Source organism: Photinus pyralis, unplaced genomic scaffold (genome assembly GCF_008802855.1).
Source record: "Photinus pyralis isolate 1611_PpyrPB1 unplaced genomic scaffold, Ppyr1.3 Ppyr1.4_LG5, whole genome shotgun sequence".
NCBI lineage: Eukaryota > Metazoa > Arthropoda > Insecta > Coleoptera > Lampyridae > Photinus > Photinus pyralis.
Window position 1 is genome coordinate 29918094 of NW_022170596.1, and position 18610 is coordinate 29936703.

Sequence of the window (18610 nt, forward strand, 5' to 3'; positions counted from 1 at the left end):
ACAGTTCCAAGATTGGGCTACTAGTTCAAAAGTTACAGCCCTTTGAATTTTCTTTCGAAATTGGTCCTATAACTTTTGATTGAGAAGTCTGATCGAAAAAGTACGAATTGTTTTGGATTCTACGCACCAAAATTAATAAGAAAAACTGTTTTCCCGAGAAATTTTGGTGCAGTCGATTTTTGGTAAAAAAGGAAGGTTGTACACTGACTTTTTTTGAGGCCGGAAAAAAAATTGTCTCAGATCGACCCGGAAAAAAAATTTTCTTATAGAATGTGGCCTGTAGAATGCATAATTTCAAACAGTTCCAAGATTGGGCTACTAGTTCAAAAGTTACAGCCCTTTGAATTTTCTTTCGAAATTGGTTTCTAGTCTATAACTTTTGAATGAGAAGTCTGATCGAAAAAGTACGAATTGTTTTGGATTCTACGCACCAAAATTAATAAGAAAAAGTGTTTTCCCGAGAAATTATGGTGCAGTCGATTTTTGGTAAAAAAAGAAGGTTGTACACTGCCTTTTTTTGAGGCCCGAAAAATAAATTGTCTCAGATCGACCCGGAAAAAAAATTTCTTATAGAATGGGGCCTGTAGAATCCACAATTTCAAACAGTTCCAAGATTGGGCTACTATAGTTCAAAAGTTACAGCCCTTTGAATTTTCTTTCGAAATTTGTTTCTAGTCTATAACTTTTGATTGAGAAGTCTGATCGAAAAAGTACGAATTGTTTTCTATTCTACGCACCAAAATTAATAAGAAAAAGTGTTTTCCCGAGAAATTTTGGTGCAGTCGATTTTTGGTAAAAAAAGGAAGGGTGTACACTGCCTTTTTTTGAGGCCCGAAAAAAACATTGTCTCAGATCGACCCGGAAAAAAAATTTTCTTATAGAATGTGGCCTGTAGAATCCACAATGTCAAACTGTTCCAAGATTGGGCTACTAGTTCAAAAGTTACAGCCCTTTGAATTTTCTTTCGAAATTGGTTTCTAGTCTAGGTACCTATATGAGAGACAAAAAAATTGCAAAAAAGACCAGATATTTCTATGCAAAACATTGCAAGAAAAGACATACCATAAGCAAGAAAGAATGTCATATTTCACCTTTTCCCCTACTGGAGTATTTATAATTAATCTCATCAATTCCCCCTTGCGCATTGCTCGTAAAACAGAGCCATATTTCGAAAGTTGAAAGCCATCCAAATCTGAAATTAAAGCTTTAAATTCAGTGCTTTTGATCGATGCTTCCCTTGCTCTATCTACCCCGCGACTTTCACTACGAAAGAGGCTAGCAACCTTTCTTTTGAATTGTGAGATTGAATAAGGTATTTATTTCTTCATCCTCTGAGGCAAGTTACTGTCAATGATCTGCAAAAAAAGGACGAGAAAAGTAATTAAGCAACAAGTGCGTGAGTTATACAGGGTGGTGCCTAGCGCGACGCAGCATAGGGATTTCAATGGTAATTTCTTTATAGTCAATTACTGGCTCCCCAAATTATTTTAGAGCAAAAGTCTAAATAGGTTTTTTTAGAAAAAAAAATACTGCATCTGTTCATACTATTACTTATAATTTTCCATTTTTCAAAACCGTAGAAATCGACAAAATAAATTACATTTTAATAAATCAGTGATGCTTTGGAACCTTTTAACAAACTACAAGCGCATCCCGTCTAAGTTATCATTGTTTAACGTCGAACGATTTTCATATTTAATTCTGTTTCAACTAACCGACGCAATAAAAGGCATCTTAGGGTAATGTTTTTTTAAAGAATGTATGCTGCATCTGCATCAGATACTATTTGTTTATCATTTTCCGGAATCAGAGTACCTACATAATCGAACAAAAAAACTGATTTGGGGAAGAATCGTTCTTAAACTTATATTCGGATTTTCCGCTACTGCAACCAAAACGTTGAATGTATTGTCGTTTTCCTGATGGTTTTGACGGACATTTTGAACGTTATTGCACTTGCAGTTCTTTAACTAATTTATAAACAGGTATAAATTTAATATACGTCAAAGGCAAATAATGAAACGTGATCGCTGTTTTTTTAAGTAATTCCAAGGCATATTTGATTTATTGTAAAATTAACCTTTTTATTTTGTCGATTTCTACGGTTTTGAAAAACGGAAAATTATAAGTAATAGTATGAACAGATGCAGTATTTTTTTCTCTAAAAAAAACCTATTTACGCTTTTGCTCTAAAATAATTAGGGGAGCTAGTAATGGACTATAAAGAAATTACCATTGAAATCCCTATGCTGCGTCGCGCTAGGCACCACCCGGTATACCTATATAGGATTTTAAATGTTGGTAGATCAGGAGAAGGTAAACAAGCTTAAAGTTGATATCTAAACCGTGAAGACGTAGGTTAAGAATTTTTTTTAGAGAACACTAATTTAAGAAGGACTACACCATAATTATGGTTGTTATTAACAAAAGTCCGTACGGTATGGATTGCTGCTTCGCATCCTAATTTAATTGCCACTCCAACTTGATGAGGAGATAAATATGAGTTCATAATATTCCTACTTTGAAAGCATACTAATTTTGACGTCAATCTTGGAAAACAGTGTTCAAATGCGATTAGTCCATTATTTTTATGAAGAGTCTCTGGGTTTGAAAGCATCTATAGAAGTTCACGAGATGGAGAAGGGTGTTTTTCTTAAGTTAAAAGAAGCTAAATAATCATCAGATGATAAGAATTTTAACAGCCCGTCTGATGTCGAATTCTGCTACTTTTGCTTCGACTTTCTTAGCCAAAGATAAATGTTTATGTTTATTTGAAACCGTTTAACGATGAGATAAATTAAAATTACAAAGATTTCCTTTTATATGATTATTTAAGATTTATCAAATTTCCCTGCAAGGTTAAAACCTCTCAAGGAGAACAGTATAAAAATTTCAAAAGAAGAGGAAGTTTTAGTTAGCTATTTCGAAAGTGTCTTTCTTAACACTCCCAGAGAATCTATGCTCTTTTAGATGGTCCAGCTTCTATCGAATCTTTCTCAGTGATCTTAAATGATGAAAGTTTATTACAAAATCTTTAATTGGATGGGTATTTCGATGGCAGCTATTCGTCTTCGGAGGAATCAGTAGCTGACATTGACATCAGTTAATTTCTTTTAGCAAATGTGACCTGATTCACTGCAACTATACGTTTAACAACTTAAGTTGAGTTTGTATATCAAAAATGAGATAAGAGGGCGATGGATAAGACAACCCGCGCAGAAAGTTATATTGAAGCAAACAGTTTGCATAAAATAACTTTTAATAGACCGAGCAGTTTCCTCGCCTTCACTTACTAAAGGAAACTTGAGGTCGCTTCGCCAAATTCCTTGCGATAGGGCCTTGGGCACAATAAGACATGGCAAAAACTTGTTATAATAACGAAGACTTGCAATTATTAATGAGCCGAAGAGACCAGTTAGCGGATGACTTTCAGCTAATCGAATAAGGTTGGATATCAAGACTGCTGGGTTACTTGCGAACGTTGGTCCACTTACCTGCTCTGCAGTCGACGAAGAAAAGAAGAGTACATTATAGAATCAAACCCATGCCATTGAACTCTAAGCCTACATAACTATTAATTTACAACAATATTATAGCAACAACGTTATTTCCGTATGTTTTGCGACGAGGGCTATGAGTGAACAATTTACTTGTCAGGGTGCGAACCACCTAAAGATTTAAATTGGGGTGCTGAAGTATAAAAAGTAAATTCACTATTTATTTGTTATAATGCAATATGTTAAAACTGAATGTACAATAACTAGCAGTGAACTTGGATGAAGGTAGGCCAATCAAGTTCAATGCCTTACTTTCATAACTCGACAATCTCTCTTACATCACTTCTACTACTACCGTATTGTCTTGGGGGGGGGGGGGGGGGGGAATCAAGTTTAACATTACAAAACTATAGATACGTATGGTACATAGAGATTTGGGGGGTTTTTGAGGACCTAGTAGGTGGTGACATTTGGAAATGCCACAGACGTACCTACAGAAAAATATCAATCGTAACAATTAAAAGTAGTAGAAACTACATGATTTCTGTTAATTAAATGATAAGTAAGCCAATGGTTTCTTAGAACAACTACAAATGTACGAGTCTGTTTGATTGAACTGTTGTAAAAGTTAATGTATGTCAGTGTGTTGCAACTATGAAATGCATTTCCGTTTAGAAATAATGCATGTTAACGGTACACCTGTTCTATTTTCATATTCCCGAGGAACTTCTACAAAGCTAGGGAGCCTTCATTTCCGTTACTTATTGTTAGTAGGGAATTCATTTTGTTAACAAAATTTTTGGCATGAAGGCTTCGTATATTTTGTGTGAGTAGCGTACAAACTAATTGAAGTTCTGGAGTGTATTCCTTTGAAGTTTTGGAGTGTATTCCTTTGATATCTGTAGGTACATTTTATTGTAGGTAAATGCATTTATATGCAGTTCAGTAATTCTGGCAATAATAATTAGAATACCTATCGCTGTAAATTGACAATCAGATACAATTTTGAAATCTTTAACGTGGCGCCATCTTTTCTGTAGCAAGGGAAAGAACGAATAAAATCCTGTACAGTACACTATTTGGTAAAGTTCACATTTAGATATATGGCAGCACTTACTTGCTCCGTTAAATCTTTGAATATAAGTTACATTCTCATTTTGATTGTCCCTATTGTACAATTAGCGCAATATCTCTTCTCTTTACCTGCGCATATAGGCTCTTCTAAAATAATAGGTACATACTCGTATGTACGATTTTTCTAAACGCCCAAGCAGAGAATTTTAGGAATTATAAATACAAGCAATGAATTGAAAATTTTCTTTTTCAAAGGACACAATAGCAAAAAAAGCAATATTGATTATATTACATTTTTAAATTTGATCTGCCTTTCAATTCTCTTTCACAACGATCTTCGTGTTGAGCTTTTCCTGAATCTGAAGATGATAAAAGGATATAGAAAAAAGCTCTTACGTTTTATGCAAAACTGTCAGGTGAATGCCAGTAAAGCTCACAGCCAATGAAAATGTTGAAAATGCACAGAAGAGGTTAAAGACAGAGGCAAAAATGTCAGTGTATCAACTGCCGAAACACAAGGTTTAATGATTAACGATTTTTATACACAGCTATTAAGAAAGACTTGTTTATTCGCTTTTTTGTTGTTCAGAATTTAGTTTACATTGGGACATAAAATGTTCATTGTCAATGCTCTTCCTGTATTTTGTATTCTTAAACAGAAAAAAATAAAAATAGAAACTTTTGTTTTGCGGTTTAAAATCTTTTGTATTGCAAGACTTCTTGCACTTTTTCCTCTACTTTTGCAAGATTTCTGTCTTGTATTGCCTTTTAACACTTCTTTATAAGCGGGACTCTACAATTATTTGATAACGTTAGGGAATTGTACCTACCTATGAGTATACCTAACCATTGTATATAGGTACACCTTATATACAATGATATAACTTAGATAAAAAATATGTTAAATTGCTCAATTTATCCATCATGCTGCACTGAAGGTCTATCTAAAATCTTTTGAAAATTACATTTACAATACCTCAGATGGAAGGTAGTATAGAAAAACTTTTAGGTAATCCACACTGAGAGAAATAATATAATCAAAGTGTCTACCTGAAAATATTTTAATTACAATAAATGTCTTTTTATTTGCCTCAATTAGTTATCAATTTATGACAATAATCTCATATACTGTGCTAAGTAAAATCGATTTTCTAGAAGTGGTGGATAAGGGCAATTAGACATATTTGCTAAACGCTTGTAGATTTTCATAGGTAGAATAACAGCAGATAGCGTTTTCGCTGCAGTTATAAAACTGTTGCATTGAATTTGATATTCTTGCTTAATTACGTTTTTGTAACTGCCACAAACGTTTAGTTTAGTTGGCGTTATGAAATACTAATTTATGGTGAGTAAACATCTACTTGTAGCAATCGTCTTCAGAAGCCGTTTTCGTTCGTTTTTTGACGACCATAAAAGCTGTAGGTATATAGCAATTTCTTAATATACGCATGCAGGTACATTGTGCTGTGCGGGTGTAAGTTTTATTCGGTTTTATTATACCTAATAGTGTACCTGAAAGAGAGCTGAAATTTACGCCATACCTACTCCAAAATGAACGAATTTAAGTCATTACTTATTAAATGGGAACTTGATGTATATTTCGACGATTTCTTAGATAAGTAGAAAGAGTTATATTTTTGCTATACTATTGCTGGCTACCTAAATTATTTTCCAAGTTTTTAAGCTACTGAGACACAGTTGCACCAAAAAAATTAAGCCTTGCTTAAATTTAAGTCGAACTTAAAATCTATGGCAACGATTATTAAGACAATTATTAATTAATAATTACAATGGTATTTAAGTTATGCTTAACTTTAAGGGATACTTAATTTTGACGGTGCAATTGGCCCTCACTGATGAAAATTGTTCAAATTTTATGTCGTGATGTGTTCAAGGTATGGAACGTACGACACGACCGAGTATATTATGCTTTCAGATATTGTTTATGTCAATCAGTGCATCATTGTAAATAATGAATATTACATCACAATTTATTAATTGTACCTATCCTAAGTGGCATTTTCGTTTGATTTTCATTTTTTATTGTTAGATAGGTATAGGATTGTTGTTGTTTTTAAGTGTAATATGTACGTTTTTCTTTTTTTTTCTAATAAATACCATTGTGAATTACGTTATTACTAATTCCAATTGCCCTTAATGAATAGATTTTTAACACAATTAAACAAGATGTACTGTAGTAAGTCAATTAAAAACCATTCTAATTTAACTACGTTTCTACAACACCTCACTTTGCCACCTACAGTTATTTTGCGGTTAAATCTTCCTAATTATATTAATACTTACAATTTAGTGTACTATTTAAGGTTGATTAACGTACACTTATTCTAATTAAACTGTTTATTATTCATAATAAATGCCTTTAATTGTCTCTAAAGAAAGTTTATGTCTGTTGCCAGGTTTTCAAATACCTACGATAATTGATGTAATTACAAATAAAATTAAAATTTGACTGTAATCAAACAGGTACAGAAAACTCTGTTTAATTATCGTGAATAACAAGTTGTATAGTCACATATAGTATTAATGCTAACAGATTTTTCTCTCAGTGCAACATCCTGTATATGTGAAGGATAAATCGAGAATACCTATACTTCTAAGTATTGTAATGAAGTATACGTTGGGTAAACGAAAAGATCATTGAACACGTTTTATAAAAAGCTCATAGCTGACATAGCTCACTTCAAAAATAATCGTTGACACAATCAAGCGTTGCCAGATAAAGCAAGTAAGTAATAAAGATATGACCAAGATTGTTATGAAGGTTTAGAGAGTTTAGACCAATTAGAGCTCTTAAACTTTCGCATTCACCCGCGGTAATTAGTATAAAAACGTCGTATTTGTATTTCATCTTTCAACTGTTCTCTGATGATGACAGCTTTAATGATGAAACGCGTTCGTTCTTTTAATAATATTGGGATTTATTGGTGTTTTTGTTTTACTGTTTGTAACTTAAACTCGAGATTTTCAATCCAATGTTTCAAGATGAAAATTTCTTAACTATCAGTAGTCATTAATAGATCCGCCCCATTCTTCTAATAAACGACCAAGATCAGAGAGATCCTCATTACCGATCCAACAGGAGTTTTTTGCAAAACCCTCCAATGCAGATCAGACAAAAAAAGATAAATCAGCCACAAGGGCACTGGTCCTACCTCGTACAATCGCGAACAAGCAATGAGCAGCTCATCCTAAATGAACAATTCCTAGAGGATTTCCCGAGGGATTTCCCTACAATGAAAGAAATTGATGAAGCCGTAGCAAAACACAAAGTATAGATGCAGCCGTAGTTATGCTCAGAAGTCACCTGGGAACCCAAAGACAAAATCATCGTTTTACCCGCATCATCAACAGAATATAAGAAAACGCTCTGAGCGACAACTCTTCCCAATGATCTACATCCTCAAACCGAAGAGTCAATATCTGAACTAACTCGACGGAAACACACCAATTTTAACTAGGACATTTTGTCACAGTTTCTTTCTTTCTTTCTTTCTTTAATTCCATTTCGATTACATTAAGTAATATTGGATTGCTTGTGCCGAAGATTTACTTTAAAGGTAGGATTACTCCGAGGATTATTCACCGAATTCAGTTTAGTTTTATGCCAAAAAAGAGTTCCTCGAACTACTTATTAGTTAGGCGAAACTGAGATTGCGTCTGTCTACAGAAAAATGATGTGCCAAAATGTGAGGGTACCTACCAAACAGTATACGAAAACCGGAAGAACGCACTCAGAGCTAGTGAAGGAGCAGCAGTATATGTCAAGGATAAACGGATCACAGAAGAAATCCATCTCAATACGTCCCTAGAAGCCGCGCCCCTACAAAAAAATTGTTAAAAACATGGTACAACGACCAAGATTAAGATCAACCTCCTTAACTGGGGCTTGTACACCCTTCGATGTTAAATCAGACGGTCCATCCGCCTCACTTTTGCATTATCTATCATGTTATATTGACCTCACGTGGACATTTCAGCAGTGACTACTACCCGATAGTCATCATCAACTTCACAAAAGCCAAATTACCCCTCAAATTTGATAATAAAGAACCCGGCCTGGGAAAAATATCGAAGTTCCCTTGCTAAACGGGAAAAGAGTCTTCCCTCTGTAATTAGTATAATTCCCAGTTACAACTGTAAAATTAGCATAATTCCCCGTTACAACTGTAAATTAGTATAGTTCCCAGTTACAACTGTAATTTACAAAATAATTTCCTATGTGTCCTATCCAGAGCTTCGTAAGTTATATTACAAGAATAAAATTCATTTGTTCAATTTATATGCCTTTGTTTATTTATTGACTGAACTTTCTCCTTTATTTTAAGCCAAGTTACATGCGTAGTAACTACGAAATCAAGCCAAAATCAAATTCGGTCTCCCAGACCGAGGTCACCACTGGGTGTTCCAAAATTTCACGTCACCACTGCAGGGTTAACCGCCGACGTATGAGAGTGCGCAACCATGGAAGCTTTTGCGCACTAGTCTCTACTAATGGGCTACCCCAGGGATCTGTTATCAGCGTCATTCTGTTCATCTTAACTATCAACCCGGAATCCTCAAGTTCCCTCTACTACGACGACTTTTAATTTACGACCTCTCGATTTCATGCGGTGATGGAGGGGGGGGGGATATCGAGTACACTTTCTATGACCTCCAAACTTGGGCACCCAAATGTAGATTAAAGTTCTCCGCAAAGTCTGAGTTCATGATAATCGGTAACCAAAACCAGGCCCAGAGTAAGAATCTCCATTTGTGACAACCGCTAGTGAAAGACGACTCGATTTAAATCCTTGGACCTACGTTTGATGGGACGCTCACATGGAAAGTACATATCGAAGAACTAAAACAGTAAGAAGTGCCTGGAACGATTGCGTAGTTTGAAAGTTCTTGCCAACAAGCAGTGGGGAAGTAGCACCAAATCGATATTAAGGCTTGATTATGGTTTCTGCGAATAAACCACTCCTGGACACTCTTCAGCCGGCTGCGAATTCCACCTGCCTAAAGTACGCGGTGGCAATTTCTTTAACGCCAGAAATCTGCCCATTCTCGTACTCTCAAGAACTTGGCACTCTCTTCCTGGAAATGCAGAAGAAATGCACCAAGGAAAATGTCAAAGAATTTTCGAGTTCACTTAAAACGTCAAAATTTTATTTCAAAAAGGGAGGTCTAATCCCCTTATACGCAAAAAGGTTGCTAATAAATCGAAAGTTACATTACCGGGAGAAAAGAGGAAAATTTTGTTGCGAGTTTCTAAAGAATGAAATTCTCAAGCAACGTAGAGCTGAAGGGAAAGAGATACGGCGCGGGTATGAAAAAAGTTTCGGGGCCCAAAATCGTAAGGGGGGCAACGTTAAAAAATGGCTAAAAGTCAAAGGTTTCTGAATCTGTAATTGGTCGCAATAAAACTGTTTACTATGCAAAACAGCATTATAAACCTTAATTTGCGGACAACCACTGGGAAAAAGTCGTAGCCGTAGTCGTAGACGTTAATCCTTTGAAAAGGCGCGGTTAGTTTAATGAATTGCCCATAGAACTAGACAAAATAATAATAAGCACCGAAATTATGTATGGGGCAAGGAAAGAACAAAAAATACACACAATTTCTAACTGCTATGACATTCAAAATAGCAGCCTGCAATAAATCAACAAGAACTATAACTTTAATTTTTCTTTACGTAAACTAAAATACAAACAAACATGTAATCGTAAACAATCAGCCGGTCATCAACTAAGCGCAAATCTTAGCACTGGTGTGCTAGAATCGGAAGCAGAGCTAGGAGATTGCGACTGATTTTCCGCGACATTGTGTCCATCGTATTCCACCTTCTCCATGCTACCACCTTCATCTTGATATGCGGAAAGGCCCCTTTCGGTCGGAATCGCGCTGTAACTTATTTCGGAATTAAGTAGGGGTATGTATTCGGAATTTTGATAGTGCGCGTAAGCGATGTCTTGGTTGTAGTAGGCTGGGTACGATAGATTTGTAATGTTTGCGATCGCCGGGTGTTGGTAAACTTGATGCGATGGTGATTGATTTGGGGAGGTCGGTGTTGAAAGTTGGTGTGGAGGTGGCGGACTGGATGTTAGCGACCAGCAGTTAATCGCGGGACTCATTACGGTTGGTGGAGTTTGCTGTTGAACGGCAGCCCAGCTGGAGTATGATGAGGGAGCTGATGATGTGTATGATGTCGGCTGTTGGACGTGGTCCGGTGGATTGTAAACTACAAAATGTGGAGTTAGTTAACTTGTAACTCTCCCATTTAGGGGTACCATTCGGTGGTGGAGAGACGGACGTTGATTTAGGCCTTTGTTGCACAACTGGATACGGTGCAAAACGGTTACCACGCATCGTTGACCTTGATGGATACCTCTCGCAGGTTGTAAATGTAACTGCTGATGTCGGATATACAGTTTGATGAGGAAGCAACCAAGAGCCATCTGAAAAGTTACAAACAGAAAACTTCAACGTGCCGTATACAGTAGTACTCACACTGAGAGTATTGCGCAGTTTGCTGCGTGGCATAGGACGCACCACAGTCTCTTTGGTTGTATACTGTGTCTGGTCGTTCCTTGGCATCCAAAAATGCTTTAGCAAAAGGATTATACCTAATTTTTAACGTGGTCACCTCTTCATTTTGATAGGCAGTTACTGCAATGAACTGCGTCTCTGGAAATGGAAACGTGACAATTCGCCTTTGCTCGGTTCCCACTCGTACTAAGTGCACCCTTGGTTCATACTTGTGTAGAGAATTTAACATAATCTGTCCATTCCCGTTGCACTTGTTTGTCAGTTTAACTTTGGCAAATGAAATTGATTCTTTCATCCAGTGCGCCCCGAAATTGGGCGACTCGGGATGAATGTAAATAGCGTTGGATGGGGGAACTTCGGCTTTTCCACCAGGTATCCACTCCCCGTTAACGTATTTCCAACGATGGTTGTCGATTTGCACGAACTCCAAAAGGACCGTATACATCGCCTTAGGGTCTAAGCCCGTTACCAAAACTTTAACCACAGGAAACATACGCCTGATACAAACAAATGTGATTAGCAACCAAATTAAAATTTGTTGTACAAATATTTTTATAACTTTTACTTTTAGAACCCACATCTCACCTTCCATTTTTCGTGACGATCATTTCGTTGGTGAACCTTTCGAATCGAACCCACAGGTCTCGATCGTCTAAAGTGACGCATAAATCTCGTTCGGTTGGATCGCCCTTAATTTTCGCTGTCGATATTTCTGATTCGACCGCCGAAAGTATATGCTGAGCCATTTATTTGTTTTCTACCTGCAAAAATGCGTGGTGGGTAAATGTGCAACCTGTTTACATGAATTTAAATTTCAAAAAGATGATCTTTCTTAACTGTAAATAAGCAAACATTCTTGGCCAATAAGAAAATTTTACTTATAATTTTTATGGCGTTGGCAAATATCATTAAAGATCGTGATCTCTCCAGCATTGGCAGTAATTTCTTTTGCAAATATTCTATCGCTTCCGATTAGTTTAAGTGTAATCCGTTTTGACCTTTATGTTCGTTTAAAATTACACCTCTGCCGTGCTTTAATTTAGGATAATAACTTACATCATGTGTCTATCCACCTTGAAGCAAGGTATTTACTTAGATACTTAAATAAACAAACATGGTAGGAATATCACCTCGCGCCGCCGAGACGTAGGTGGTACCAACCACTTTCAAATTGCGTGTTTGAACCAAAAGTACCCTTTGTACGTAGTTTTATGGTCTTCATATACGAGGTGGGCTAAAATCCTCGCCCATAATGTTGTTAGTACACAAGGCAAGTTATGTACGAGTATTATATGTATATGTGAAGGTGGAAGAAACGAATTCCTTTATCGTAGCGTAGGAATCGTAACATCAGAGGCGAAAAAAATAATGATTTGAACTGTTTTTCGAAGAGTTGCACAATGATGATCTTCAACAAAATTTACTTTCAGCAAAGATCGTAGTATGATCTTTGCTTTCAGTATGATATTGATACGGTCGGTTGTAACAAACATCATAGTTTGTCTTCAACTTATTCATTAGACGTTCGTTAAAGGAGACTTTTGCGATATGAAACTGGCCCTTACACTTTATTTTATTTTTATTTTTATTCCCTGATAATTAACTGCTAATAAACGTCTAGGTATAGTAAATGCATCATGTGAGCTTTTAAATTGTAAGTTTAAACAAATCGAAAGGTTAGTCGCTAATGTTCAGTTTTCTGCAGTTTCTAAAACAAATACAAATAATGCTACCTAATAATTACAAATTCCATCATGCATATTCAGGAATTCAAGGTCCATTTTCTTCAACTTGGATTTATAACATGCGACGTGAGCTTTAGTCAAACTAGCACCGTGCTTTTTAATGATACTATCAATGAGGTTCTTTTTTAGAACCAACGAGGGTGCTCGTTATAGAACAGTGCTCTTTTGCGGCGTCTGAATGAAAATAAATACTTACCCGAAAACTTAAGCCTATTATTGTCAACCAAATAAAAATGTCACGTTTTTTGTTGTTGCACCAAATCCACGTTTTTGTCCCTAACCTTACGATTAAATAGTATATTTCAATATATTCGGGGTGGTGAACGTTTGTGGATAGTAATCTTATTACACACACACACAATTCATAAGCAAATGCATAAGTGGGTGTATAATAATTTACAAAACAAACAGTTTTACAATGTTCCAGCTAGAATACCACCGCTGTAGCATAAAATGGTCGTACACATAACACGAAAGAATGTACCTACGTCACTCACTGCACTTCCCTGGAATATGTTTAAAGAAAAATGAAATTGCAACAAAAAAAAACGACAAAAAAGTGGAACTTTCGGCAAAAAAAGTGGAAATTTCTCTTACTTTAGGTCACAACGAGATGTTACAGATTACAGTATACTTGGTTAAAACGATTATTATCGTCATTCTTTCTACAAACTTAATTTATACCTACCGGAAAAAAGAGCAGGTTGCAGGTGACCGCGTAGCCAATTTTATACAGGATGAGATTAATAAATTTTGCTAGTTACAAGGGCACACATGGACATGGATGCATCTAGAAGACGGATTAGAAGCGCAACTTTAGAGAGCTTTTATTAGACCTGACAGCTTACTCAGGAAGCCGAAATCCATAATTTCCGAATTGGGATGCTTTTATAAATCAATCGAGATATAGGCAACGGAATGTCGTATAGATCCTCTGGCATTTCAGTCGAGTAGCTATGTTCCTTGTTTTCGATGTTCTTCGGGGATATTTTGAGAACTAAAAGATGCGATATGCACTTCTCGGAGTTACTTTTTAAAGCTGCCTAGATCGACGATGCCAGATTTTACGTATGGCTTCCGCAACAGCGCAAAAGTCCAAAAATGCAATAGACACTTTTTGCTTTACTTAGTTATTTCTGGGAATATCAAAATTTATGTAAAACTTTAGTAAGGGGGTATTTTTATGTTTTACATAGCTTGCTTAGTTTTTAAAATACAGCAGCAAAGATTGTTGTTTCAAATGGAATGTATATTTTTTTTGCACCAATAAATTCCGTATTTTTTTCTAATTAGAAAAATACATAGTTATCAGTATGTTTGAAGAAAAGAATTGAAATAAATAGGAAAAACCCTCATTTCATTCACTCATGAAAATGGGGATTAAATACAAGTGGGCCGTGGTTATAGTCCATATTTCAGGAAATGCTGAAAACAGTATTTGAATAGACTTTACTTTACACATTTCAGTTCAAATTGTATATATCTAAAAATTAGCCTCTGTAATCAATATAATAAGTCAATCTAAGGTGGGCAAACCATAGATATATAGAGATAAATGAGCAAATCCTAAAAATACTGTTGTTTTGAGCGTTTCCTGAAATATTAACTATATATTCCACGGCCTACTTGTCTTTAAACGGCATTTTCAAGACTGAATAACGGGTTTCCCTATTTATCTCAATTCTTATCAAACATAATTTATTGGTGCAAAAAAATATTATACATTCCATGTGAAAAAACAAACTTTGGTGCTGTATCTTAAAAAATAATAGCAAATATTCTCTTACTAAGAGGCTATTTTTACATAACTTTTATTCTTTATCCTATTTTTAATATTCCCACAAATAAGTAAGTTAAGCGAAAGCTTTTTATTGCATTTTTTAAACTTTTGCGCTGTTGCAACGTTCGCGCAAGTCATATGTAAAAATTGACATCGTCAATATAGGCAGCTTTGAAAAATACCTCCGAGAACTTGCAACCCGCATCACTCTATTTCTTTTAGTTCTTAAAATATATCCCCAACCAAAAACATCGAAAACAAGTCAAAAATGCGTCTAGTGAGGGCAGGCACATCAGAGACTTTTTAACTTGTTTTTTTTTACTTCTAAATCTAAATTTTCATATTAGGTCAGTGTTCCTTTTCGTGATACACCGCTAGGAAAAACAATTCCAAACATTTTGTTTTTAGTTCATCTGTTCTCCATATCAATTTTGAGAACCTGCCAATATCCACCTTATTTTTTATTCGCAGCATACATTTCAGCTTTGAAAAAGTGCACCTTACTGATAAGGCTTTGTACACCTTCGACTAATAAAAGAAAAGGGAATCAATAGGAGCAAAATTAAAAGGTCCAAAAAGTAAGCAAGTAAACTTTGTTCTGTCACAGTTTCCCAAACATTTTTCTCTTAACCGCGAAGTCAATTTTTCAAATTCTTTGTTGTAAACGCTTTTAGATCTTCTGGGAAGCAAACTAAGCTCTGCTTCCTCCGCTTTTTCGCTAACTTCGTCTTTTGATGATGACGCTTCCATTTTTTAGTTTTTCGGGAAAAAGTTGAATTGTTTTGAAAAAAAACATCTAAAAACTAGCACACGTTGCCATTTTGTGTAGTTTTGATAAGATGAAGAGTAAAATTTAACTGGTGTTCAATTGCGTCTACTCGACTACAAAATAACGTAAAATATTCGTTTATTAAGATAGTCGTTTATATTTTTTATAGCAATCAGTCCTATCATAACCGCTTACATTATAAACTAATGTTTTAATATAGATACTATTATGCAACTAAAACAAAGAAACGACGTTTATTTATGGAGTCTAATAGTGTGGATTTTATATATTTGCGCAAAAATCGTGTAGGTTATAAAATTGTCGTCAGTATAAAACAATGAAAAAGACGTTTTCGCCTTAAGACGAGTAACTTTAACTCATAAAAAGGGTTATACCGCGTGGTGCAACCAGTTGGCAACAATACCTTTGGTGGTCTCCAAAGCAAAAACGTAAATTTTCGGGAACTCTGAAGTGTAAAAGAGTATACTGGACATTGCTTAAAAAACTTCAGCGTTTTTATTAGCCGGCGCAGGAGCTGATACCTATGTCGGTTGCCTGGAAGTCATCAAACGTAGCTGAAGGTTACCTACGTAGATGCTTGTTTAGAGATAAAAAAAAATGATGTGCAAGTTGATAGTAGGTGGAGAAGACTAGCAAAACACCCAGAAAAATTTCATGAAACTGTTACCGCTTCTTCGCCTTCGGGAGTTTCGAATGTTCACATACCTCTCGAATGGATTGTGTGTAACTTCTGGTATTTGTTTTTCAAATTTAATTTTAATTTTAATTCTAAATAAAATTCCTGTAAAAATAGTTGCAAAATGAAAGTCCATTTTAGGAACCTCACCTTTTTTTGTGATTCTTTTGACGAAATTTACTATGTTTCAAAACCCGGTTCTTATATGTAATTTGTTCCTGATGTTCTATTATTTTCATTAAACGTTTACTTATTAAAAAAAAAAGATTACCACTAGTCTTGGCACTCAAAATGTCTTACATTTGAATAGTATTCTTCCACTTCTGCGTGTGTATCAATCATGTAAAATAAATTTTGATGCTGTTCCAATAACTGCATTTTCTCAACAGTTTTTTTAAAAATATCCTTTACGTTTGGAATAGGTAATTTAAATATAATATCATGTTTTAATTGGAACGTCCTGTTATTTTTAGTTTTCTAAAATAAGTGAAATTCTGGAAAAAGTAGCTGCTCTAAATCAATAAAATTTTACCTAAGTAACAGACACATACGTAAACAATAACGCACCCTAATAATAAATTGAGTGCAAAATATTGAAACTCCGGGGCTGTTTATTTAAGGCTACGTTGAAATAATCAAAATTTTGCAGCTCTGTTATTATTTCAATGATGGTTATTATGTGTCAAGAAATTGTTTACTATTTTCCATTTCTTTCGAATATGCAAAAAAGAATCTTGCTTTAAGCATTCAGAAGCAATAAGCCATTTTTGGAATCTTCCCAGCTTTGTCACAGCTTGGGCAAAATAATTTTTCTATACTAAACTACTACTAGGTACTAAACAAAGCTTGCATTTTTCTCTTGGTAACGGTCTTATATCAGACTTTCAAGGGTTTCAAAATCAATATTTTCTGTGATACTTATAGATTAACACAGCGCTATATAACTATATTAGGTATTTACATTACCTACCTAAGCGTTCAGATTCACATAAGGAATTAAAGCTCAAATAATAAAGAATGCTAATTGCATTGTGATTGTGTATCAATATGATCGGTTACAAAAAAAATAGTGTAAGCAGATACTAAACACCCTGTTGGATAGAACCAGAACAATTTTATATCATGTGAAAACTTACACAGGTACCTACTTGTATTGTCAAATTTTTGAGAATGACAATATCTTTGTAATTTTCCCGATCGTCGAAAAAGGGAATATACATGATTTGATCATGGTGTTCTTGTACTAGTAACATCCGCTGCATAAAAACGAAATTTATGTTGTCTCCATTACCGATTCTTTGTGTCCTTAAAATGGTCTTGGGGTGCAATTTAGCTTGGGCCAACACTGATATGACAAATTTGATTGTTTTCAGAAATTGATGTGTGTTTTTGAAAAAAACTGATTTATAAAGTTACACTGTGTTAAGTTGCAAAAACGTTAATACAGGAAAAATACTTACGCAATTTTCTGAGAACGACCAACGGCCAAAAACCAAAAAAATCACATTTCACATGTCAATCATATATTGTATGTTTAGTTAATAAACACGGTAGTTAGTATTTTGTAAATTAAACGTTTATTATATATTATTTCACACCAAACCGATAAATACTTCTTATATTTCACAAATCTTCACATATTACCACGACATAACTAAAATCTTAAGACTACAAATTGATCATTGCCTAACCACACCTACCAAACGCTATTGGCTGCGAGGAATACAGGTAAGTGGACAAAATAGTACCGGGGTTACCTAAAAATCGTCCCACATCATTAATTCTTAGCCCAAATTTATTGATTACCGCATACCTTCTTTGTATATAGGGGATGTTGTAAATTTTTTCGTCGACTTCCTGCTTTTCGAGCGCGATAGTGGATGCGCCTTCGAAGGGTTGTGGCGGCGACCACCCAGCATTAATTTTCGTTCGGATCCGTTGCAAATATTGACCCAAACATTATTTTTTAAAGATAAGAAGAAAAAATGGACGGCCATAAACTTTCGCACAGTCCAGCAGATCGTTATGGTTTTAAATTTGTTTAACCAATTAGCACCGTTGACGTCTACGCTATAAGCCCGTGCTTTTTTCCCCTTAATGACGACCACTCTTTGTGTATTTTTCATATTACTATACATAGTTTTTTGGTAAACCGGTTCTATTTTTAAGCACGTAACGCAAATCCATATTTTCAATCTGCTTTTGAGTAAAATTTTTGGTAGCCGTTTTCGCGCGTTCGTAAAATTAATTTGTCAACATTTTAAGTACCTATAATAAAATGGAAAAATCAAAATCGTCTTGGAGTTAAGTAAGACACGTACGAAACCTTCCCGCGTGATACAGCCCATCTATAAAAAAAAGATATATTTAAAAGATCAAAAAGGCCGACGTTACCGTACCTTGCCATTGGGCCATAAAGACATTAAAACAAGTGCTTCTGATACCTGTGTTGTTTTATTTTACTGTTATTTGAATTTTATTTCTCAACCTGTTGTCAT

General features: G+C 35.1%; 1 protein-coding gene across 1 annotated transcript; it reads right to left on the reverse strand.

Moving 5' to 3' along the window:
* Nucleotides 1-10234: 10234 nt before the first annotated feature.
* Nucleotides 10235-17870, reverse strand: LOC116172141 (T-box transcription factor T). Its single transcript, XM_031489287.1, has 6 exons — nucleotides 17813-17870; nucleotides 17573-17766; nucleotides 11707-11882; nucleotides 11083-11618; nucleotides 10863-11030; nucleotides 10235-10813 (listed from the first exon to the last, which is right to left on the reverse strand). Exons 3-6 carry the CDS (start codon nucleotides 11865-11867, stop codon nucleotides 10317-10319), a joined length of 1362 nt encoding a protein of 453 aa, XP_031345147.1. The 5' UTR covers nucleotides 11868-11882; nucleotides 17573-17766; nucleotides 17813-17870; the 3' UTR covers nucleotides 10235-10316.
* Between the last annotated feature and the right edge of the window lie 740 nt (nucleotides 17871-18610).